The 24,731-nt window shown below is 59.8% G+C and overlaps 7 protein-coding genes across 7 annotated transcripts; all 7 read right to left on the reverse strand.

Annotated features, from left to right (window-relative positions):
- Positions 1 to 879: 879 nt before the first annotated feature.
- On the reverse strand, positions 880 to 1,347 carry LMJF_36_1450 (conserved hypothetical protein; the record flags this gene model as incomplete). Its single annotated transcript, XM_001686665.1, has 1 exon — positions 880 to 1,347. One exon carries the CDS (start codon positions 1,345 to 1,347, stop codon positions 880 to 882), a length of 468 nt encoding a protein of 155 aa, XP_001686717.1.
- A 1,183-nt stretch (positions 1,348 to 2,530) lies between these two features.
- LMJF_36_1460 (conserved hypothetical protein) lies at positions 2,531 to 4,498 on the reverse strand (the record flags this gene model as incomplete). Its single annotated transcript, XM_001686666.1, has 1 exon — positions 2,531 to 4,498. One exon carries the CDS (start codon positions 4,496 to 4,498, stop codon positions 2,531 to 2,533), a length of 1,968 nt encoding a protein of 655 aa, XP_001686718.1.
- Positions 4,499 to 5,222: 724 nt separating this feature from the next.
- On the reverse strand, positions 5,223 to 8,543 carry LMJF_36_1470 (conserved hypothetical protein; the record flags this gene model as incomplete). Its single annotated transcript, XM_001686667.1, has 1 exon — positions 5,223 to 8,543. One exon carries the CDS (start codon positions 8,541 to 8,543, stop codon positions 5,223 to 5,225), a length of 3,321 nt encoding a protein of 1,106 aa, XP_001686719.1.
- Positions 8,544 to 9,313: 770 nt separating this feature from the next.
- On the reverse strand, positions 9,314 to 10,546 carry LMJF_36_1480 (conserved hypothetical protein; the record flags this gene model as incomplete). Its single annotated transcript, XM_001686668.1, has 1 exon — positions 9,314 to 10,546. One exon carries the CDS (start codon positions 10,544 to 10,546, stop codon positions 9,314 to 9,316), a length of 1,233 nt encoding a protein of 410 aa, XP_001686720.1.
- Positions 10,547 to 12,560: 2,014 nt separating this feature from the next.
- On the reverse strand, positions 12,561 to 16,169 carry LMJF_36_1490 (conserved hypothetical protein; the record flags this gene model as incomplete). Its single annotated transcript, XM_001686669.1, has 1 exon — positions 12,561 to 16,169. One exon carries the CDS (start codon positions 16,167 to 16,169, stop codon positions 12,561 to 12,563), a length of 3,609 nt encoding a protein of 1,202 aa, XP_001686721.1.
- Positions 16,170 to 17,745: 1,576 nt separating this feature from the next.
- LMJF_36_1500 (conserved hypothetical protein) lies at positions 17,746 to 20,586 on the reverse strand (the record flags this gene model as incomplete). The annotated part of the gene is made up of 1 exon (XM_001686670.1): positions 17,746 to 20,586. One exon carries the CDS (start codon positions 20,584 to 20,586, stop codon positions 17,746 to 17,748), a length of 2,841 nt encoding a protein of 946 aa, XP_001686722.1.
- A 945-nt stretch (positions 20,587 to 21,531) lies between these two features.
- LMJF_36_1510 (conserved hypothetical protein) lies at positions 21,532 to 22,056 on the reverse strand (the record flags this gene model as incomplete). The annotated part of the gene is made up of 1 exon (XM_001686671.1): positions 21,532 to 22,056. One exon carries the CDS (start codon positions 22,054 to 22,056, stop codon positions 21,532 to 21,534), a length of 525 nt encoding a protein of 174 aa, XP_001686723.1.
- Positions 22,057 to 24,731: the final 2,675 nt, after the last annotated feature.

Below are 24,731 nucleotides of genomic sequence, written 5' to 3' on the forward strand. Positions count from 1 at the left end.
CACTAACTCTGATGACCTTGGCACTTTTGAATGCACTGCATTCGCGACGTATGTCGTAGGGTGGTAGGCTGTGCAGCCGAACAAGCGGCCGTCTCACAACCCTTGAGAGTTTTCTCTCGCCTTTCCGCTTCGTGCGGTGGTGGTGGTGGTGGGTGGGGTGTATGCGCGTCGAATGTACGGGCGTGAGCGAGAGCACTTGCGTCGAATGCCCGCGCGCGGTTCCGTCAGGGGTGTGCAGCAGACAAGGAACGCAAAGAGGCGGGAGGTGGGGGTGGATTACGTTGAAAAAGGGAAAGGGAAAGGATGATGGTATGCATGGCGCGCTTGCGGGGCGCCGTCATGTGCTCTCTCTGCACTGTTCATTGCGTACAAAAGCGGTCTTTCGGGGCGTCTTCGCACCAAAAGTCGGCAAACGATGAGGCCGATACCTCTCCTTTCGCTGTACAAAGGTGCTTCGGCACCGAGGTGGGAAGAGGGAGAAGTGTGTGTGTGTGTGTGTGTGGTGGTGGGGGGAGGAGGAGGGGGAAGGGCAGAAGATAAAAAAAGTGCTGAGACGAAGCGGCCGTGGGCGCGACGCCTGTTCAGTGGTGTCCTCACACCGAGCAACACCAGAGGTGGGAGGGCCACTTCCAGATGTGGCACAAACAGGTAAGTCTCCTTCACTGCAGCTTGCCCGGACAACAACGTAAGGCAGTACTTCGTACTGGTTGATTTCAAACCAAAATATGGTACGCGGCTTCCCACCCACCCACCTCCTCCCTCCGCGACCCCCACAAGCGTAGCTGCAGTGCGCACACGAAAACGTAGTCTACATCCTGCGAGGAAGGGGGGACGCAACCAGCTCACAGATACGGTCTCCCCATTCCGCCACTTCGGCCTCTACGACCACTTATTCTTGGTCAGAAGGAGTGAGGAAAGCACCTCCTTGAACTTGTCCATGGTGACGCGTCCTGCTGCGTCACCTGCGCCAGCAATCGCAGCCTCCTGCTCCGCTGTAAGATCGCCGCCACCGGTGCTCACGTTGCCCGCCGACGATGCTGTCGCAAGGTTTCGGCATGTATTACGCAGTTGCGCGACCGTGATCCACCGCTGCGCCGTCGCATCAATCATCTCAAACATCGTCTCGAGATCCCGTTCCGTGAAGAGCGACAAGGAGACTTTTTCCTCGCGAATCTTGCGCACTTCTTCGGCGAGAAAGGCACGCGGGTCATCAGGGCGGTGGTAGAGGACAAGTTGCAGCAGATGGCCAAAGAGTTCATTCAGCCTGTGCTCCTGAACGTACCGGTGTGTGTGCTGCACAGGATCGACCACGTGGCCGGCCGAGTCGTCGGATGCGACAGCTGACATGGGACACTAGAGAGAGAGACAAAGAGAAGAGAATGGGGTGCGAATGGACACCGCTCCGGCACTTCGTTGCAGGCCGTGGTAAGTTGAGTGGAAAGGCCACAGAGGGTAGGAAAGGGTTCAAGTAGCGTTTCCCAGCGGAAACGGCAGCGAGACGCTGGAGGAAGTAGTACTGCGCATGGGGCGGGACACGCGTTTCAATTTCACTCGTTGCTGCTCATCAGCACAAACGTGCACACAAAGGTTTTGCATTCAGCCACCTCACATCTTGGGCAACCAAACACCAAACAAAGCAGTGACCCTCATTCGTGCATCATCGACGCAATACAGGCTTTTTTGTGCGCACTGTTGGCTCTTCTACAGTGGTCAGCGAAGGTGAGAGTGGTTAAACAGCTCAGGCATTCTACCGTGGTCCTCTTTGTGGTCTTACGCTGCACTCCGTGAAGAAGGCAGTTGTGAGTCCATGCGGCAAAGCAGATGGAGAGCCATGAGTGCCTTGGGCACTGCTGAAAACTGCGTTGCGAAGCAAGTATACTTATATATATATATATATGTATATATATATATATGTATGTATATGTATGTATATATGTACGCAGGGGCCGAAAGGACAGAGAGTCTCCTGTGGAACGCGGAATTCCCGGAAACGGAAAGCAGCAAGGAAAACGGGAGGAGGGAAGAGATGAGAGGAGCCGCGCAGTGTTCGTGCGACGCGCTGCCCTTCGGCCGTTCGTATTCGCTCTATTGTTCAACATCAAGAACAGAGGTAGAAACAGAAAAGAAAAAATGGTTCACCCCGTTTGTTTTGCCTGTACCCCTCTCCCCGATGCTTCGGGAGGGAGAGCAGGAGGGCAGTCGATGGTCGTGAACAAACCATCGGAGTGCGGAGCACTGAAAAGGGAGTGATCTGACACGCGAGAACAGAAATGGAAAGCCGCCGCAGCAGTAGCGTCAACCTCTGAAGGGTGCGCACAGACACGGAAACGCCGTTTTGCCTACGCTGAAGAGAACAAAAATGGAAAAGAAAAGAGTGAGGATATGCCAGCGGAGTGCACGTGCGCGTTGAGCACACACACACACACACACACACACAGAGACACACACGTAGACATGCAGACCGAGAAGGAGTGAGATAGCATAGAATAGCGTAGGGGTAGAGAAAAAAAGTGAGAGTCGAGTGGCAATCTCACAGAGTGCTGATGTGCCCACCACGTCGCCGCTGCTCCATTCGCTGCCGCGTCAACTCCGACTTCAAGCGGCTCAGACGAAGCTGCATCGCCAGCTCCTCCGCGATGGTGTCTCGCTCGGCGGACTCCTTCGTCGACACTGTGGTTTTGTCGTCAAGCAGCTTGTACTTGGAGCGGACGGCTGTGGTGAGTAAGGCTGTGCAGACAGCACTGCTGAGGAGTGAGTGGCGTGCGCTGGTGCGTGCATGCGAAGGCGACGACGACACACGGCTCGTTACGGCCGGTATCACGCGGCGCCGAAATGACGAAAAGATGGGCATCTTCCCCGAGAAGGCAGAGCTGACCGAGGTGTCGCGTTCGGCAGACGACGAGTACAGCCGTGCACTCCGAGCCTCAGTTGACGAGGTAGTCTCGGCCGAGGTCACCCGCCTCGGGTATGAGCATTCGTGAGATGTGCTCTGCGTGCATCCCGTGGGGGGGCTATCTCGGTGCAAGCACACACCGGGGACAACGAAGTCCCGCCGGCTCAGCCACGACTTGTCGTCGGAGAGCGGCTGCGGGGACGGGCAGCCCTCGCGCGGTGGGGTGGTGATGAGGCGCGCAAACGGCGCAAATGGACGAATAGGAGCGGAAGCGGTGGAGGGCGGGGCATCGCCTGTCGTGCACCGGAGTGATGCGTGGACACCGTAACGCCGGGCCATGCCACGTGAAGCAGTAGGGAGGCCGGTTGACGACGAGATTGCCGTCGGCAAAAGCGTTTGTATTTCCACAATTGATGGCAATCCGGTCCTCTCTGGCGTCGAGGTAGTACGGGAGAGACATCCGCCATCCTGCTCCAGAGTCGACATGCGTGGCGGTTGCACAGCCGGGAGAGGGGAAAGGTGCTGCGCCTCAACATGCTCAGGGCTTGTGCCCCGGATAGCGTCGGCCGCGGTGTCAAGCGGCGATACATAGATGGAAGGTGCCGTGTCGTCGGGGAAGAGTCGCCTGGCTGCCTGGGTATCGTTGATCGGGTGGTACCGAAGTGAGGACACTTCAGCCGCAGAACGCTGTCCGCGATGTCGCGGCGCAGGCTCACTCTTGTCATTATTCCTCGGTGCAGCCCCGACCGCTTGCGATGGCAGGCTGCCCCGCACCGAGAAGGCCGTAGCGGCGTTTGTGGACACCGGGGACTCGGAAAATGCGGTTGTCATGACGGAGGACGTCGTGGAGGGAAAGCAACGCTGCGACGCCATCCGGCCAACCTGTGCAGGATGATGCCCGGCCTTGTCAGCCTGGACGGAGGCGCTTGAGCAAGGCGCTGCGTTGGGGGTCTCTGTGCGGGACGTGGTTGCGTACCTCGTCCAGCAAGCGTCCCCGAGCGTGGTAGAATTAACAGCGGCGACGACCTTGTTAACATTGTTAGCGGTACGGGGCGCCAAGGTGAAGGTTGCGGCAGCGGACTGGGCTGCCGGCTCTGAGGCCCCTGTTGGAGTGGTCGAGGTGAACGTCGGTGCCAGCGGACCGGGTGGTAGTGGGAACGTAGGCAGCGTGTGGCCCAGACACGGACGTTCCACAGCATCTCTTGCGGGTTCGGCGAGAGCAACAGGCAGACGCGCAGGTGCGGTTGATGCGCTCACCGCCGATCCCGACGCGCCGATGGCGCGCGCCTCTCGCGCAAGGCGGCGTGAGCGCAAAGCTGCCAGCCGCGCCTCCAGCGATAGCGGTGCTGCATGCCCTGAGGATGTGGTGACAGCACACACATTATCACTGTCGCTCGTGACGCCTGGCGCGTGGAAGTCGATTACGCGGATGGAGCCTGCGCTGCCGCGTCGCGGGTCACCTCCCTGCGTTGGCGCAAGTGTATCAGCTGCCTTCGCACTCTCGCGGGCTGGCTCAGAAAACGGACCTTGGTAGCGGTTAGGTGTGGGGGCCGGCGCAGTGGCATTGCGGTCGATTGTGTTGTCGGCCGCTCTAGAAGAAGGCATGTTGGTGGGTGCGCTGAGCGCGATTATAATCAGTTTCAAGTGCGAGGGCGGGTGCTGCTGTTTCCATCTTCAAATGCGCCTGTTACTTCGTGCAAGAGCGGAGACAGGGAAGAGAGAATGTCGCAGTAGCCCAACACCGGCAGTTGCACAGGGCACATTCCATGACAACTACCAGTAGCATACGCGAGGCTGACGTAGAGGTGAAGCATGGAGCTAGGAGGTCGGATACTGCAGCCCGGCTGTCGATGGGGAAAGGCCGACATATGGCAAAGGTGATCGGCGGCTCATGAAGCAGTACTGGTAGGTGTAGCCGCCTCCCGAACACTTCACTGCAGAAGGTTGAGATTCGTTTTTTTTTTCAAAACGCTTGTCTGCGTCGGTCCACAAGCAGCAGGGAGAATTGGAGAAAGAGAGAAGGGAGAGAAAGAGGGGGAGGGAAGCAGGTCGAAGAGGAGGGGCAGGAAACAGCAACAAAAAGAAACTTCCCCCCCCCTCCCACCTCGAAGAACACACACGCATGCATACACATACGCACTTCAGGTAAAAATGTTCCAGTGATTTACATAAGGGCCACCACTCCTGAAGGGGACGAGGCACAGAAGGAGAAGCAGAGGGGCGGAGGGGCTCGTCCTCTAAAAGAGAATGTGCATCTTCTACGCGCTCCCGCCGGTTTTCAGCAACCACCACAGTGGCCAAACACCAGCCACCTCTGCTTCACCGGGTGTCACTTCAGCGAGTTGTACACCACCATACCACTCGCCGTTACCTGCGCAAACCGTGACGATGACGCCGGTGGTGGTGCTGATGCCGCCGCGACATTGTACGGGACTGGTTTGCAAGGAACACGGTAGGCCTGTAGCGGGCTGAGAAAATGCAGCTCCGGGGCGAGCATGAGGCCCTGCGTGCCAGTCACCATGATGCCCTTCATCCTGAAGTCTGCTTGACTTGCAAGGTAGAGCAAGTAGGCCGCCTCGCCGGTGCACACGAGGGTACGGAGATAGCGCCAACGGAGCTGCGCTAGGCGCCAGCGCATCTCGTGGGGATTGCCATCTGCTCGGAGACGTGCTACTGCCCTTCGTAACAGAGCGTAGGCAGCAAGCTTCCTAAAATCCAGTTCGTCGCCTGTGGTTCCCCCGGTCAGCCCGCTGATGAAGGAGTCATGAAGGACGGCAGATGCTATTCGCTCTCTGCCCACGTCCTGCCAGCCCTTCATGCGCAATCGCTCAAAGCCTGAGTCCGCTATCTGCACTTCAGACGCCAAAGGCATGAAACCGTCGGAGACGGGAGATTTTTGTACCAGCGGTGACGTCTCCGATCGCTTAGCTGCCTTCGCGCTCGCACCCTCGGCAACGACGGCCCTCTCCTGCAGCCTGGGGTCCTTCCGCCGCCGATCCTGCTTCGCACCTTTGCCGCCGAGCGCCGTGCGCAACTGCATCCTCTCGTGCAGTTGCTGCATATCCGCCTCTTCAAAGACGTCGAACCCGTGCTCCTCGAAGAAGTCGCGCAGCCGCCTCTTTGGGGCCTCCTCCTGCGTCAATGCGGCATCAGCAGCATCGAGCGCCAGGCGATTCTCGTAGGCGTGCAAGCTGGACAGCTTGGCGCCGCCATGCGTGCGAGGGTCGCCGATGAAAGTCTCCGCCAGGTAGAGACCATCATTGAGGAATTCCGATTCGCTGCTGCTGCTGTCGTCGCACCCTGCCGAGCCAGCCCGGGTCGCGTTGCCTTGGGCACCAAACGACGACGCCACCTGCGCCTTGCTGAGCTGCCGAAGACGCCTCAGCTTTCGGTCCTCGATCAGGGCCTCCTTCATTCGCTCCGAGAGCCACCGCCGCTGATCGGTGTAGTAGTTGCGCGACCACTTCTGCACATCCTTCGGCGTTTGCAAGACCGCAACAGGTATGTTCGCGTACGGCAGCAGTGACTCCTTCTGTATGCTATTACCCGGCGTAAACTGGAGGGCGAAGCGGTAATAATTGTGCCGCGTGCGCCCGCTCCGCAGAGTCGGAAGCAGAAATGAGTTGTGCGCCGCACCGCCGTTGTTCATCCGCTTCTCCACATCGGTGTCGGACTCGTCGTCGTCACTGTACCTGCCGCCGCGTGAGCGCACCAGGGCTTCCGCGTCACTCAGAGGTGCGTGCGGCGCTGTCCTGCGATAGTTCCTCTGCGTCGAGTATGCTCCGATCAAGGTGCCGCTGCTCACAAGTGACGCGACGTCGTCAAAACTATCGTCTCCGTAGCCGTCGTCTTCTCCACCGTGGCTCTGGGTGTATGCCGATCCGCGTCGGCTCCCGACACTTGCAGTGCTCCGTCTGCGAAACGAATTCGAGCGCGCCATCAGCCCCGCTCCGCGTGTGGGCGTTGCCCTATTTGAGTTCGACCGAGTAAGCATCGGTGCGAACATAAGCATCGCGTAGTCCGTCGGCTCCGTCAGCCCACCGTGTAAGACGACATACTGCAGAGGTCGCAGCTTTCCCGATTTGGTCGGTTCATCGCGCACCACCACGAGCGTGTACTTGCGCATGAACTCGGGTGCGTCATCGAGGAAGAAGAGGCGGCGGTACCGCGACGAACTGAGGAGGGCGGCCATCTTGGCTTCGTTGGAACCGGAAGCCATGGCGGGACGACTTCCAGACGCACGAGGCCACAGCACATTCGTGGAGGAGGAATCGTTCCGCGGCCACTGCAGCGGCTGAAGTCGGAACACCGACGAATGCCTGGATGCGGCCCCGCTGGGGCCGTAGGTCAAGGACGCGCTGGACATGCCCAAGAGAGCGCCGCTATCTGCAGGCTGCTGCGCAGCCGACTTGCTCTGCGAAGAGTTCCCGGACAGCGCGATGGAAGCAGTGGCCGCATTGTTGCGCAGAACAAGTCGCTCCATCTTCTCCCGCGTCACTCGGTTTACTGCATTCAGCTCTGCAACCAATTTGCGCGATAGGTTGCACGACACCAGCGACCACGACATGCTTCTTAGATCCAGCACGAGAAAGCCGTACTTGTTTAGCGGCAGGGGAGGCAGCCCCAAACCCGGCGTGGAGAGGCCCTGATCCACTGAACTGTCGTCAACAGGGCTATCCGTCTCGGTCGACGGAAGAGGAAACATCCAGCTCTCCAGGAGCGGGTCGTACGCGCCGCCGCCGCCGGGGATGAGGAGATGCAGCAGCGACTCCCACATCGCCTCCATGCGAAACGGTAGCGGGCTCATTGGTGCAGTGCTTGTGTCCACCCGCCGCCACACAAATGTTGCTGGCTGGAACACGTGCACGTGTGGCGTGGGGACGGCGTCCTCTTTCATTACATCCGCATCCATCAAGCCCAAAACCACCACCACCGCCGAGGGGGCATAATAGGCGGCCGTCACCAGTTGCAGATGCTGCGCGTCGACAGAGGACGGCGGTGGCACACCGGTCCAGACGCGGTTGCGAACATCCAATAAGTGCCCGAGGCAGCTGTTTTGCTCGCGTTGATGAATGCCGCCCAGGACGAGGAGACTGTCTAAGGGGGGGATGTATACCATACTATGCAAAAATATGGGTCCCGGCCCCTGCGACCGCTCGCAACCAATCTTCTCCCACCGCCCTGTCTCGATCTCGTAGGCGAAGAGGTCGTCGAACACCTCGAGGTGGCGGTGGCCACCGTGGATGTAAATCTTATTGCCAATCAGAACAGCGGCGTGGTTGGCACGGCCGCGCGGCACAACGCCGACACCGCGAATCTCGCGCCATTGCAGTGTTCGCTTCTCGTAGCAAAAGACGTGGTTGCTGAATTGCCCTTTGCTGTTTACCCCACCGAAGACGTACACGTTTTGGTGGTAGCACACCCCGACGTGGCCGGTCTTGGGCAGACCCCCTTTTTTTTCCGGAAGCACACTTCCGCGCACGCCGATGAGAGAGCGCCGGTGAGCAGACGGCGTATTGTTGTCCGGCGTGCCGGCACCGGCGCCGTCACGCTGACGACCCTGGTCATCAGCAGTTCTCTTTAGGGGGTGATCCGTGCTGAGAGTGGGGAGCATCGTCAGCGCCGGAGATGCCGTGAAACTGCCGTTCATCGGGTGCGGTGTCGAGACAGCAAGGTTCGAGGAAGGCAGCGCTGCAAGCGGCACGGATGGCCTGGGGCTCGTCGACATGTTGCACGGCGGTCAGAGGACAGGAGAATGGCCAGTGATAAAGGGGAAGGTGGGATTGGGGGGGGGGGCGTGCTGGATCACAACCCGGCGCACCTGAATCAACCAGAGCCACAAGAACAAAGGAGGGAGTCAGCTGTGACGTGGCGGTCACAGGTTCAGCGCCGTCGTCTGCTGTACTCAACGTTGATGTGAGGTTCGTTGGGAGAAAGATGCGAGTGAAAGAGAGCACAGAACAACGCGAAAATAGAGCGAGGAGCAATAGATTGATCGAAGGGTGCATGGAGAGACTGGCAAAGAACACCGCTGCCTGTTTACACTTCGTGTGGACGCAGGGCCGCAGGGATAGAGAGAGAGAAAGCAGTGATGGCGGCGCTGTCTCCCCCGTCTCCTTTCCATATTCTATGCTACTGCGTCGGCACACACTCCATCAGCCTACCTTCACTGTCTTTCATTTTTTTTGTTCATTGCGCAGCTCTTCGAAGGCTGTCGAGGAGCACGTGGCAAGGGGTTTGTGCACCCCCTCCACATGCGTGGGCGCTGAACGCACTTCGAAAGGTTGTCTGAAGAATCGACAAGCACCGAGGCACGTGAACGCACTGGAGAGACGGAGAGAGACCGCGGGACGTGACCGGCACTGTGTCCTGCCAATGGATCGCGCATGACATGGCCCTCCGTGAGCCTTCTCTGCCTCGCTAGTCGGAGGAGGAAGAAGGTGGACGTGATGGTGCAGTGGTGAACCACAGAGAGCCCTTGAGCATGAAAGTGAAGGGGAGCACCGGTGACTCCACAGCCTCTCGCGCTTTCACGTTGCTCACCGTCAGCTGCGCACCCTCTGCCGTGACATTCGCACTGTATGCATCGGCTCCTTCGTTCAGAGCGCGAATCACCTCCGCCATGAACACCTCAGTGCCCGTGGTGAAGGTAACCTCTGCGGTACTTTTCTCTCTCAGTGATGCCCGCAGCGCGGCGCTGTGGTCGAGGGCGAGCTGCAGCTCCTTGTGCACCCCGACGACGTACCGCATTTTCGACTTGCTCATCTGAAGCTCGTAACGTGCCATGCGCACCTCCCACGGTGTCAGCGGTTGTCCAAGAGACGACATCCGTTCTTCTAGCGCCCGCAGCTCTGTCTCTACACCCTCGGCAACACACTCCGAAGCAGTGCTAGAGAGCGGCGCAGACGGCATCTCACCGCGAATGACAAGGTTGCTGTGACGCAGCACGTTCAGTTTCCGCTCGCCCGCCGCCGCAGCCGCACCAGCACCCGCAGAGGCGGAGATGCCCTCGAACGCTTGCAAGTCTTCTGGGGTGAGCCCCAAGGAGCGTGTCACGTCGAGAACGATCTTCGCAATCGCCGCCTTCTGCGCGTTCCAGCGTGCGCCCTCCTTGTCCAAGTAGGCGTCGAGTATGCGCACCTGTTCCGCTTCGTGCTCCGCTGCCCGGTTGCCAGCCGCCGTTAGCGTGTCCTGAGACTCGCCACCGAGCACCTCAGTCTCAAACATGGACTCCAAGATGGTGACACACAGCCGCTCCGGATCGCGCCAAAAAGGAAGTGACCGCTCCGCAGCCGCGGGCTCAGAGGAGATAGCACTGCCGCCCGTGTCTCTAGCCACGCCACTGCTGACGCGCACCGTCGCCTCACGAAGGAGTGTCTGGCGTGTCTTTTCCACTGCCTCTTCCACATCCTCGAGACCAGCCACAGGGATGTCGCGCTGGGAGAAGTGCCCTGTATTCGCGTGCCCTTCAGGTGGCGTCGCAGCGTCGCTCGAATCCGCCTCCGCTGCCACGACGCGCTGGACAGTGGTGGCGAGCACGCTGGCCAAATCCGCCGCACGAGCGGAGTCGCCATCGGCGAGAGCGATAGTGAGCTCGCGATGCAAACGTAGTGCGGGTGGATGGCGCTGAAAGACACTCGTCAGCAGCTCCATCGGGTGCCGCGATGTTTGCTTATTCGCCGTGCCACCGCTGCTACTCGTGCTGTCGGCGAACGCTGCGCATAACGGCTTTTCAGAAGAAGAAGCAGCAGCGACCTCGGGTGCCAGCGCTGGGGTCTGCTCCCCCACACCCGTGTTGGTGGACGCGCGTACGCACCTGATCGTGTGTGTCGAATGCGACTGCCAAAGCACGACGTGGAACCGTAGATTCAGCGACCTCAGAAAACGCCGCATGATCGCTCTCCTCTACAGGCAATCAGGGAGCATGGCCCAGAAGTGAAAATAAGGAAGAGGGGTGCACGAAGCGGATGAGAAGAAAACGCATGTACAAACTATGACAACGGCACGCCAGCGCAGCCCAAGGTGCAGCTCATGCGACGGATCGGCGACGATGATAGGGTGCTGTGTCTCGCTTACGACATGACGAGTAAAGGGGACACGGACTCGAATACACTGACGCGTGTGCATTCGTCAGATGAAACGGGTCATGCCACGACGGCAAAAAAAAAGTACCACTGTGGTGAGTTCGCACAAGAAGAGGAATGGTGGTGTTGCGAGTCGGGGCAACGCTATCACACAGGCGCGTTGCACCAGACCGGAGGGAGTACCATGCCTTTGCGCACCACGGAGACTCGTGCCTCGATGGATCCCTCCTTTTAAATTTTGCTGCATTGGGGTTCTCCCATCACACTGAAGTGCAACCACCAACAGACCCACAAGGAGAAACACGACGACCATTGTGCAAGCATGGGAGCAGAAGACACACAACACAGCATGTTGCAGAAGCAGCAAATCACTTTGCATTGCCCCTCTTCCTCTCTCGCGCGCGCCCTCCTCAGCTATAGTTGAAAGGTGCGGGGAGAGACGGCAATCCACGACAAGGCAGACACACACACACAAAAAAACAAAACAAAACAAAGAGGCGGCGGCAGATTGCCAGTGCGCCTCACCACAGAAGCGAGATGTACAAGGGCTCAGCCAACGGAGCACCACACCGTCGTGAATACAGCAGCAGTAGTGCGTGACAGCGCGTTTTCCACCCCATCCGCTTTCTTCTTTCTTCCCACAGCCGCCATGTCTCTCTCCATCCTTTTGCTGTCTTGCGTGTGTCTCTCTGGCGCATGCGGGCAGGGCAAGAGGGGACACAACAGAACACACACACACACACACACACAGAGGGAGAGGGGCAGACCACAACGATGCTCAAGCAGCTTCGTCGTAGCATACCGCGAGTGATTCGCTCTTACTCTCACCATCCGCCTTGTGTGCAACACTCATACAAGTCTATGTCGGAGCGCATGTTGCACAAGGCTGTGGCCCCTCCCTCCCTCTCGCCTCTACGCCAGGCCTGCTATCAAAAAAAGACGAAAAAAAAGCATGGAACAGGAGGTGAGCATGGCACACAAGAGAGGAACAGCAGGAAGAGCACGAGGTAGGCGGGGGAGAAAGCCTGGCCGTGATTCTGCGTGGGTGCACTTGTGTGCGTGTGGTGAGTTGCAGCCTCGACATGTTTCTCTACGGAGTCACGCAAACATCGCTGTTCTAGTCCCCGCTCATGCACCGGCTCGAGCTTCGTCACTTTGGCACATGCAGGATGCAGCCAAACATCTATGTAGATAGAGAGAAACACAGCAACGCCACTGCAAGAGACAGACGATTCGAAAACCATCCAAACGATCTAGCGGCCATGCTGAGGAGACAAGAAGCATCAGCTTCTTGACACACTCCTCAAGCACACACAAACAAAGCCATCACACAAGCAAAGAAAGGGAGCATCAGAGTGATATGCAGTGAGAGCAGCTCAAAACGTCAAGGGCATCCCGCGAAGACTCTGTCTCCAACACCCGATGCGTAATGCCGCTGACTCCGCACGCAGGCACGGGCGCAGACAATAGCAAAGCCCCCCTCCCCGCCCCCCGGCACGTGGCATGCATGCGAGTGTGCTACACCCTGCGCCGGGGGTCCCTTGTAGCTGCTCGCAGCGAGAAACCTGTCGGCAATCGGCGCACTACACAACAAGTGACTTCATGAAACGCTCAGCGAGCAATGGGTCGAGCTCGACACGGCGCCGAAAGTGGTGGTCGCTCACCATACGACTGCGCAGGATCCTGAGGCGAGCTTCACGGTCGCGCTCTTCGCGTAGCGTCTCTCCACGCACCTTGGCCTGGATTCCTTTGCGGTACAGCTCCTCGAACCGGTTTGCCTTGCGGTGACGCTGCGCACGGTCGGTGCCGGCGCTCAAGTGTTTGTCGTCATTCGTGCCACCGCCGCCCTTACCGCGCGTCTCGCCACTCCCGGCAACGCCGGCGGAGCCTGAGAACTCATTAATGGTAGGCTGAAAGGTGCACTTCTTCAGCTCCAACACCTTCTTTTGCGCCTCCAGTTTCGCCTTCGAGATATAGCCGTGCTTCCAGAGCCGCTCGGCCTGCATAACTCTTTCCGCTGGCGACAGCAAGCGACCTCGCAACACCTTCTTCTCGTAACCTTCCGGGTCCTCTTTGCGCAGCTTCTCCAGCGCCGCGCGGGCTTCGTCTTCCAACTGTGCTGGCGTCTTCGGTCGCCTCTTGGACGAGGCACGCGTGCGGGATCGTTCGAGCTGAATCTGGCCCGCCAAGCGCGCGATCAGGAGCTCCTCTGCTTGCTGCCGTTGGCGCTCCTCTACTGATTGCTTCCTCATCGCCTCCTTCTTCTGTTTCACGATGGCGGCGGTTTCGTAGAGGCGGTTGCACAGCTCCTGCGACTCCGCCGCGCTCATGCGGCTACGTGCCGTCGACGCCCGCTGACTGGACACGCCGGTGGTGTTGACGCTGGCACGCCCGTCACGGTTGCCCTCTCCGACACTCTTGCAATCGCTGCCTTCGGCTGCGGCGTTTGAAGAACGACGCGGACTCGAGTTCTGGTACAGGCGCACAAACACCCCGTTTGGACTTGTCAGCATCTCCTCCTGCTTACGCAGCCGTTCTTCTTTCCGCGCGATGTCCTCCTTCAGCGAGCCGGAGACGATTCGGTCACGGATACGCTCAAGGAGGCTCAGCTGGAACACTTTATTGCGGCGCTCGTCACGGTCGCGGCGGTTGTTCAAGTGGTAGAGCCGCTCAAACGGGCTACGCATCATCGCTCGCTCCCGCTCCGCATCTTCGTTGGCGATCTGCTTCTCCAGCGCGTCCAGCTTCCACTCCACCTCGCCCAGCAGCTTCTTCTCCGAAAGAGGGACGGAAGCCACAGAAGACGCAGGGCTCTGTGACGCTCGCCGCAACGGTGTTGCCTGCGTGCCGCTTGCCGCGCTCCGGGCTCGGTGCCTGCGAACGGGAGAAGATGCCAAAGGCCGGAGTGACTGATACCGCACCTCGCCTGGCGGTGCGTCCGAAGGCGAATCAGGGCGATAGAGGCCACAACGAGAACGGAGAGGGCTCTCACGAGCCGGCGGAGCAGCCGGGCGAGGACTGTGGTAGCTCTGTGGGCACCACGAGCAGCCGCAGCCACCGCTATCGAGCGAATAGCCTCTTCGTGGCTCGTTCCAGTAGTAGTAGTCAGGCTCCCACTCAGCACCACGACGGCGATGATTGCGGGCCGCAGTGCCATTGCGGCGGTGCACCGATCCACCTTTTCGAAGCTCGAACGCCCGGCGATCTCCGTGGTCGTACTTTAGAAGTTCTTGCCGGCATAGTGTTTCCCCTGGTTTGCTATCAGCGTAACGCGCCTTTGAGCGAGGCGACAGTGCAGAATCGACTCGGCGGCCCCTAGTACTGCTCCTGCGATCATCGAAGTGGGAGGAGGTAAGTAGCTCCTCCTTCTCCTCGACGTCATCGCCGCTGAAGACGGAGCTGGCGACTGAGCGTGCGCTTTGCACGACCGCCGCCCCGTACCCGTCGTCCCCACCCTCGCGGCTGCTGCGACGGCGACACCGCTCCGAGAGGTCACCGAATCGCTCAAGGGAAGCGACAGCGGCTGTAGCATACACGTCGTTATCTGTGTAGTCGTCGTAGAAGGAGGTGCGGTGAAGCGGCATGCGATCCGCGCACAAGGGCGACGGCGCCTTCGCCCTACTTTCTGAGCGGCAGTGGCACCGATGATGTGGAGGTGCCTCACCGCTGCGGCGCCGGTGGTGTGGCCGTGGCCAGTCAAAGCCCCCCTCGCGGCTGTGCTGCCTCAGCTTCATCAAACACTCGTGCGCCAGCGCGCCGCCATGCAAGCTTCCGACGGTCAGGCGCCGTGAACCATGGCGGCGCACCGGTGAGCATGACGACAAATGACGGTGCCCCTCTCGCGACAACTCTCTACCTCGACAGTGATCCGTGCGCGAGGCACCAGAATGCGTTCTCCACGCCTGCCCCTTTGCCCCCTCACGCTGTGCGCGACTGCTGCGACCCCTCTCGCCAGTGTCTGCTATGACGCTTTTGTGGCTCCGAGATGCGCCATGCCCTCCTACTCGCTCTGCTCTGCTGATTGACCGGCGATCCTCATCATCTTCCTCTGTGTCCTCACCCGGGGTGGGACGAAGCCCACAGTTGCGATGGTGTTCGCGATTTGGAAAGCGATCTGCGCTCTCCTCGCCAACGGAGTTCACAGAGCCGCGAGACTCGCGGTGGCTAAGACTGCCCCCGCTGCTACTGCGAGAGGATAGCAACGGGGAAGCGACTAAATCATGATCTCTGGAAAAAGAGGCAAGTCGCTGCTCAGCTCCAGGCGTGTTTGCCTTCCGCTCCGATGCTGATAACGTTCCCGGATGGCCTCTCGAGGCACGGGCAGGGCTCGCTTGTTGTGACGGCACGGCAACTTTGGCTCCACGGCGCGCACGGCTGCCCTTCGGTGCAGGGTCGGCAGACGACACCGCAGGCGTGGCACGGCTCGTGGATTTGCCCGCTTTTTCCACGCGTTTGTTAGTTGCCTCCTTTTTGGATATCGATGAGGCCAGCTTGGATGAGCCAGGCGTTGGCCTCTTGGACGCCTTTGACGATTTCCGCTTCCATTGCGGTGCTTCATCCGCCGCTGCCGCCACTGCCGGCGGCTCCTCAGCCTGCTCATCTTCCTCAATGTGGAGGTCAAAAGACGAGTCACTCGTGAGATCGACAACGGCAGCGGCGTCCTGGGCAACCTCGTCGTATTGCGTCTGCTGCTTCACCGCAGCAACGTTGCCAGACTTGCCGTTCTTCACAGCACAGGGGGAGCGACTAAGCGGTGAAACTTCACCGTTCCTGACGCCCTCAGAAGACGCGCCATCGCTGGCAAACAGGATAGACGTCCCGGTGGTGCTGTCAGCCCCCGAGAACACAATTGAGCTGCTGGACACGGCAGAACGCCCAGACGGCCTTTGTGTGTGCGCCGCGGTCGATCCGTCCGCCTCTGGCGACATTGACGGCTTCATTCGCTGGATAGAGGGAGTAGGAATGCTTACTTGGTCCTGTTCATCGCTTCCCCGTGCAGCGGAAGGACCTCGGCGAAAAGCAACAGGTGTCGTGGAGCGCGAGAAGGGGACGGCTGGGTTGCCTGCCGAAGTCGAAGCGTCCTGTGCTGATGATTTCCCCGCATGCTCCGAGTACTCCGAAGCAGCACGCTGGGAGGAGACACCAGACCCCGGCACCGGTATAACCATCGACAGCTCCTCCTCTTCTTCCATCGACTTTCCTGCCTTTTAGGTGAGGTTCGCGATTATCGAGCCGATTTTGCCGCGGTGAGCGGTGTTTGAAACCGCTGACAGTTGACAAAGAAAGATGTCGACTACGGATGCCTCTAACGGTCGAATTATGCACGGTTCTTCAAATCTATCGAGTAGATCCTGGCGTGCGCAATGGAGACGCCGTGGAAAGAGGGTCCGTCCCCAGCGCACACAACGAAAAATTCAAGTAGACCGGGCCCCCTCAGCAGCCACACCTCATCGCACATGTGCACAAGACAATGACGAAAAAAGGGAAATTGTACGCCTCAACTCTTTCCCTTCTTTTTCTTTCGTGTATGCATGCGCTGCTGATGTGTTCTGTTCGTAAAACAGCGATTCGTGCGCCAGCGCGTGGTGAGCTACAGAGATCAACCGATGTGCACGTGAGAGACAGGGAGAAAAAGAGAGAGATGATAATGATGACAAGGTGCTTTTTTTGTGTTTTCCTTCGTTGTCCGCCACATCTGCATTCCTTGCCACACAGCAAGGCGTTCAGCCTACACGCTACCGCCCCGCCCTCGGCCGGTGACAGGCACAGCGCATGGGGAGAGATGCAGCGGTAGGGCAAGCCCTGCAGCCGTGCGCCGACCCAGCCACCTGGGCACCGCCTCTGCATCGAGCAGTGCTCACACACCGCCTCACAGCAGCGCCCGTTGCGCCGCTCGCCACCCGGTGCATCCGCCTTTCCACCCACCTCCACACTCCGCCCATCATGCGAACGGCACAGACGCGTTCGCTGGCCACCCGGCGCGGCGACGCCATGCTCACCAGGACATGGCCGTCCGACATCAGCGGGGATGCATTGCTCTGGCTCCGCTACGCCGTAGGCGCTGGACTCGGCCACCACCGGAGGCGGTTCAGCACTGGCAGGGGATAGGGGCAAGGGGCTGCTTGGCTTTTTCCACACAGAATGCGTGGGGCACTGGTCCCTCCGACGCCGCGCACTGAGGTGTCTCCTCGTCATCACGGAAAGTCGACACGCAGATGGAACAAAAAGGAGAGGCGGTGTGAAGACGTTTTGACAACCAGTATCGTCTTTAGTCCAGCAGCCCGAAACACACTCTACAAAGCGAGAGTGAAGAAAAGGGGAGAGCGCACCGGTGGTGCGGCCACGGCAGCAAAATGGCATTCGGGTGAGTGCGGCCGAAGTCCCCCTTCCCACACGTCTGCTCTGCTGGCGTTGAATGCGCATGTGGGATGTAACAGTTGCGTCGCGAATGATCAAAAAAAAGGGCCGTGCACTACGATGCGCATTTCCTCTCTGCAATGCCAAATCACAGAGAATGCTTTGGTCACCAACCCACCCTGCACACGTGCAGCCACCCCTGCGTCGAGGGGCGGCTTGGAACGCATGCCACAGCGATCTCACACCTATGCGACACACGGTCGTCGCCTTCTTCACCTTGCAATGGGAGAGAGGGCATCTTTGTTCCCCTGTACCCATCCGCGTTAAACGATCGCCATTAACGTGTAGTTAAAATAAAAAGCAAGACGCGGCACGTACTCCTCTTGGAGTGGTGCGTGCCTTTGTTCCGCTTCACGAAGTCGCAGCCTTCACCGGTGCATGGACTCGCGGGGCACGCCCCGCGTGCCTCGGCGAGCCACCGTCCGCTTCAGCAGCTGCCGCCTTCGCGGTTGCCTTTTGTTGTTTTAGACGCTCGCGTTTACCGAGACGCTTCTTTGCCTTAGAGGTGCCGTTTTTCGCCTCTTTGGCCCTTTTCGTTGACCTCGTCCGGTCAATGTCGCCGTCGTCGTTGTCCGACGACGCGCTGTCTTTGTCATCCGCGTTGGCACTGCGCTTCTTGCCAGGGACAGCGTCGACCACCAACGCAGAAAGGGCGCGCTCCTTCTTTGCCACCTTCCTGAGCCGCTGCAGCTCTGCAATGTCCTCCTCGTCCATCGCACAGCGCGGCAGATTCACAACGTTTGCCGGAGCACGCGGCGTCTTTGAGTAGTCATACGACACCCCGAGCGCCGCAAAAATGGCCTGCTGCGCCGCGGATTTCTCGCTCGACGAGGATGCTGTGCTGTCCACCCTTCCAGGTATCGCGGAGCGCCCAGATGCGGCTGTGATGAAGGACGGTGGTTGCGAAGTCGCAGCCTGTAGAACGGGCGCCATGCGACGCAACTCGAAGCTGTATACATAGTGCCCGCTAACTGGCGTTGTATCCGGCGCCACCTGTAAGGTTTTAGCGGTCCCAGCCGAGGAAGGCGACTGCGCCAAACTGAGCTCCGGATCCCCTACTTCGGCTTTCGTCACTGACGCGGCTGCCTTGGTGAGCGTCGCCATGCGGCGCACACCGAGTCCGAGGGCGTACGTCCAGACGGTCATGAGGTAGAAGAGCAGGTTGGCCTTCGCTAAGCTGGCTGGTGAAACCATCTGCAGGGCTTTCTTCAGCATCTCTGAGACGCTGGGGAGCTGCGCAGACCACATGCCTGCAGCGGTGTAGTGAGCGCTGCGCGCAGCCGAGGACGCTCTGTCAACGCCGCTAGTGAAATTCACCATCAGAGTTGCAAGGGACACGTTGCTCGTGCGCGCACCACGCACGGCCCACGCGTTCGAAGCCGCAGGCGCCACGAGATGCTCGCCAACGTCCAGGTCGCTTGTGGAGGACGACGCGTCACGCGCGAAGGTGGCGTGGTTGGCTGCAAGCTTGGACGAGGCGTCGGCGGCATCATTGGCAGCCGACGCGCCACTCGACGCGGCCACTAAGAGCTCCTTCTTGGCGAGGCCGTGCAAGGGGAACGAGAACGTGCGCGCCGACTCCTGGCCGAGCACCCACATCACCGCAGAGAGACTAGGGAGCATGATGGGAGTCTCGGAGAGCGGCCGTGAGTCGAGAAACGTCTGCTTTAATGTCGGCGTCCTGTCAAGATTACACCCGACAATGTAGCGCAGTGTCGCGTAGACGGCATTGGAGAGGTAGGTAATGGCGCTGCTCTTCTCTTCTTCGACGGGCGGTCGCGGCTCCGCGTCGGCGTAATGCACAGCGTCCAAGATGGAGTGGAGGAAGTGGCAGTTTAGTACGAGGGTGCCTCTGTTCGTCGAGTGCGTGTTGATAGAAGGGGTAAGTAGTGCGCGGCCGGTCTCGGCATCCGCGGCAGACAAATTCTTGTACTTGTGCTTGCAGTACGCCTGCCAGCACGACCCGGAATCCACCTTTGTGGCGCCGCGCACCAGCGACGGCACATTGACAGCGTTGCCCATGACAATCATAAAGAGAAACACCATGTCAACGCAGCTCGTGTGCATGATGGAGGAGACGAGCAGCTCGCCCTCCGTCGGAGCAGCACTGGCTCCCTCGACGCACTCGCCACCATCAATGGGCACCTCCCCCATCTCTGACACAGGCGCCTTAGCGGATGCGCCTGCAGTCGCCGTGGGCACCTTCGTCGGCTTCGTCTCCACATGCTCTGGCTGATCGTCATCGCTGCTGTCCGCCAACTCGATGCGCACGCCGGTGGATACCATTGGTCCGTCCTGCTTGCGGCGACGCACCACACCGTCGTCTCGCGCAGCCGTCGCCGTCGCCGTGGCGACCGCCGTGTCCTTCACGGAAAGCTCCACCTCCTCGTCGCTGTGATGCTCCCCCGCATGTTTCGTTGCCGGCGCAGTGGCAAAGGCGTTCGCCCTGGTGGCCTTCGCAGCGTTTCTTTCCGTCATTGCCTTCATCTTGGCTGCGGCAGCTGCCGCTGCCTCCTTCTCGTTCTCGGCGTAGAAGGCGTCGGTGCAGGTGGCCACAAACGCCAAGACGCGATCCAGGCGCAAAATCGAAGGCTCGAAGAGGACATCCTGCAGCTTTGTGGCAATGGAAACCTGCTGGGGTGCTGGACCACAGAGCGCGCCGCACAGCACATCAGAGTCCTCCGAGATAAAGAGAAAGGTAGGGAGGACAGCGGCTCCGCTGGCAATGGCACACGTCACCAAGCAACGCTGCAGGTCAAGAAGCTTGTAGTCCGCCTCCCCCGCCACACCGCGTCCGCTCATCAGCACGTACGGGTTGGCCCCAGAGCCGGCACCCAACCTGTTGTTGCACCCTTGCTGCGCACAGTACGCGTCCGCCAACTGTCCACACAGCTTCTGCACATGCACATCGAGGTCACCGATGCCCACAAGTGCGTGGCGGTGGGCGCGGGCCGTGCCGCTGCGATCGCGCTGGGAGTCTAGCGCGAAGATAACAGCTGACCTCGCCATGACATGGTCGGGATTTAGAAACGCGCGCAAGGTGTCAAGCCCAAGTGTCTGCGCCGCGTTCGTGGCGTCAATCAAGATGAAGTCGAAGATGAGCGGCTCGTGCCTGGAGCTGCCTTTCGGCACACGGCACAGCGCACTAGGCGAGGAGCGCGCAATAAACTTGACAAAGTCAGGGATGCCCATGCTTGCTGTGCAGTGGGGTGCCAGAGACAGTAGAAGGGGGGGGGAGATGCGGGAGAGGACAAAAGTTGTGTTCCCTGTCCGTGGCACTATGCAAGACGACAAAACTGCGCAGAGCAGGTGCCAATGCATCGGACGCGTGGAACGACCAAAAGAACGCAGAAAAAAAAATCTCTGTCTGTCCTGGTCGCGTCTGGTATGACGCGTGTGTGGTGTTTTGCACGAAGGCCTTGCCGATGCAGCGGTGGGCCGACATGGGCAGAGAGCGCCGAAAGGCAAAGGGGAGGGCTGAATAAGACGGGGTGACGCCAAGGCCTGCACAAGCGCGCACACAGGTGCAAATACGATACGCGACCATCCGCACAGAGCCCAACATCCCTGTGCATGAGAAAGCTAAAGACGCAGCTCGATGTGAGACAACGAGCAGAAGCGGTCACACCGTTGCCTCTCGGCTACTGCGTATGTGGAGTGCCGTCACGCAGGTGTGAGAGACCTCTTCCCTCTTTCGTGTCGTGGCAGCCGACCACCTGCGCGCCGGCGACCCAGACACGACAAGAGAAATCCGTCGCCCGTCCACACACACAAGCACATACACGCACACACACACACACACACACACACACGCCGACACACAAAACACCGTCACGCGAAACGTTGAAAGTGGATCCTTTCCTCCTCGGGGAGGGGGGAGAAGACAAGGAAGACGAGCAAGACATATGCGCACTATCATCATCCGACGGAAGCAGTCCACAGTGGAGAGAGGAGGCCTTGGCGCAGCGACAGTATACAAGATACAGGATCACCTGGCGTGAGAGAGAGGCACACGAGCAATGCGCACGCGTGGCGACCACGCCTCCTAGCTTACCTCTGGGAGAGGGACGGGGTAGGTGTAGGCTGGAGAGTGTAAAAGAACGAGCAAGCAGCGCTGCGAGTAACACAGCGCGGGTCTTACCCGGCCCCGCCAGCCTCACGCACCGCCTCGAGCTCTGCCTTCAGCTGCTTGATCTTTAGATCGTACATGTTGCGAACCTTCTGCAGCTCCTCTGCGGTCCCCTTGCGCTCCAGCGCTGCCTGCAGGCTCTCCCAGCGGTTCAAGACATCGTGCGTCTGCTTCTCCGCGTCCTCCATGTCGTCCGCGAAGTAAGTTGTGCCGACGCTTTCTTTCGCATCGGTAATCAGCTCGCAAGCCTCCGCGAACGAGTCCATCAGCTCGTCGACCTGCTCCTTTGTTGTCAAAACCCTTTCTGGAGGCGTTGCAATGGTGGTAGTGTGCTCGCAGCGCTTGCAGACAGACAGCGACGCGTGATCACTGCTGAGCGAGGCAGCCGTTGCTGTTGCCCTTGAGGAGACCGCGCAACGGCGAAGGTACGCTGCCTGCGGGGGTTCGACCAGCAAGGCGCCGAACGCGACACACACAGAAGGCCGGCAGCGCCTACGAGCACTGTAGGACCTTGAGACGTTACGACAGAGCATTGGTAGCAGACAAAACAACACAACGCGTACAGCGGCTGTGCCAACGCGGCCTCGTGTGATCGTGTATGTGCGGTGAAGAAGGTGAAAGATAGGTAGCGCGAGATCATACCAGCAGCAGACAGACCGCTCGTCCGCGCATATGACCACTGCTGCGTAAAATTAAACATCCCTCGCCACAAACTCCACAGTACCAATTGCAGTCGTACATGATAGCCTCCCACCCGAAGAGAAGCACATGACGACCTTGCACATCGTCCGCACCACGCCAACTTCTGCAGCTGTACCTCCTGTACCACGACGCAGGGGGTGTCATTTTCTCTCTATCGGTGCACCATTTTGTTGTTTTACTTCCAGGCATCCGTTCCACCACGACAAAGTCACCAAATATACGCGGGCACAGCCTCAGCCTACCTACCGCCCACGCACCACAGCAGCACCCTCGCCGCCCAGCACGAGCCGCCCTGCCGCGGAATCGGGCTGTGCGTCCTATGGGCTCTGCATGTCCTTTCTCGCCACCTTCACCGGCCGCGTGCTGGCATCATCGGCGCCAGACGGAGACGCGGCGTGGACTGCATGCCTCGCGCCAAAGCGGGGCGCGTCCGGGGCTACATGCGCGAGGGCGGAGGCAGTGGGCCGTCCAGGTGCACGGCAGGACGCGCCCAGGGAGGAAGGCCACCAGTCGCAGGCCAGGTGGGGGGGGGGGGGGCCTGTGCGACCTTGCACACCCTGCCTGTATGCCATGCGTCCCCCCCCCTCCTCTCTGCCCCACAAGCCGCCTCAACGCGCGGCATCCCGTAGCGCGGTGCGGGGACTCCCCGCATGGGCGTCCGGAGGAGCGCCCCCCTCGCGCACCTCGGGCTGCGCACGTCGTGCAGCCGGCATCGGTGCTTCATGAGGCCCACACCGCCGGATGGAGACGGTGCCGCCTATGACGCCACGCGTGCCCGTTTTGGCGCTGTCCCGTGTGCGTGGCAGCGCGCCCGCGCAGTCCTCGCACGCCCGCAGCCCCGGCGCCTGTTTCACGACGGCCTTCTCGTGTCGGGCGGCGGGGAAGGAGGTGGGGCCTCGCCGTCTTCATCCGGCACTTCCATCGGCACCATGCGTCGGCGGCGTGTCTGGCCGGCTCGCCCGCCTCTGCCGCGACAGATGGGACGGAGGGAGTCGCCGTTCACGCTCAGCGGGGAAAGCCCACGCAGCGCGGGTGACGCATGCCTAGTCAGGTCACCGCGGGCAGCGCCCGAGCGGGAAATGACGCTTGCTCCGAGTCCCGAACGACCCGCGAGTCTCGCGTAGTGTACCCGGCACAATGCCGGGTCGGGCGCCCTTATACCAGAAACAGGTGGACCGAAGGCTCTGGCGGGGCGGGGGTGCCGCAATGCCAGCAGGGAGCCGTAGGCCGCACTCCATCTACTTGGAACGCCTCATGAATGAGGGTGCACATGTGTGGCGCTGCTGTATCGACAATGCTTTCGTATCTGAGGGACGGAAAAAAAGTCAGGCATGAATAGTGACGATGAGCAGCGGAGCAACAGTGGGGCAAAGAGCTTCGGTGTATACACTGCCATACACGACCAAAAGGAACGACATGCAGTGCCATCTCATCGCCGGTGTACATCCTGCTTGACGGAGTGTAGCCCCATGCGTTTGCCGCGCAAAAGAGTTACCCTTTCCACAGTGTCGAACACTAGTGCCTTTTTCTCCGTGTGTGTCTGTGTGTGTGTTTACTTGGTGCCGTTTTCATGCAATCCTTCATAAGTTTGAAACATAATGACTATGACATAAAGCTATAATAACAGGAAAAGGAGTCGAAACCAGAGCATCGCACCAGGACTAAAAAACAATCGAAAAAAAAAAGATCGACGGGGAACAACAACCATAACAGCAACAGACCACACAAGGAAGAGCGAAAGGAGAGACCGAAAAGGAAATAAAGTGGATAGGCGACCCGAACAGACATACACAGATACAGTAACAAAAACACAAACACACACATACACGCAGAGAGAAATAAGAAGCTTCGTAAAACAGGGAACACGAGGTCCACACAGCACCACCTGCGAGAGAAATTTCCATGACAGAAGCAGGAGCAGATGGGGTGAGGCGTCACCATCCGCCACATCTGCGGCTGACAGTAACACACACACACACACACACATACATACATACATGCATACACACACCGAGCATACACGTTCCCCGCAGCCTCTCCTAGAGGCCTCGGCAGATGAAAACTAACGAGTGCACATAAAATGTCAGCAGAACACCAGCACACGTATTTTTCGCCACCGTACCCGCTGCGACTCAAACACACGCCTCAAAAGGCCAACACCCATTTATTCAACATGCTCATTCTCTGCCATGCAACAGAAGCCCAGCTCTCACAGTCGTGGCACAGGCACAGCGCATGGGGAGAGATGCAGCGGTAGGGCAAGCCCTGCAGCCGTGCGCCGACCCAGCCACCTGGGCACCGCCTCTGCATCGAGCAGTGCTCACACACCGCCTCACAGCAGCGCCCGTTGCGCCGCTCGCCACCCGGTGCATCCGCCTTTCCACCCACCTCCACACTCCGCCCATCATGCGAACGGCACAGACGCGTTCGCTGGCCACCCGGCGCGGCGACGCCATGCTCACTAGGACATGGCCGTCCGACATCAGCGGGGATGCATTGCTCTGGC

Source organism: Leishmania major, chromosome 36, assembly GCF_000002725.2.
Source record: "Leishmania major strain Friedlin complete genome, chromosome 36".
NCBI lineage: Eukaryota > Euglenozoa > Kinetoplastea > Trypanosomatida > Trypanosomatidae > Leishmania > Leishmania major.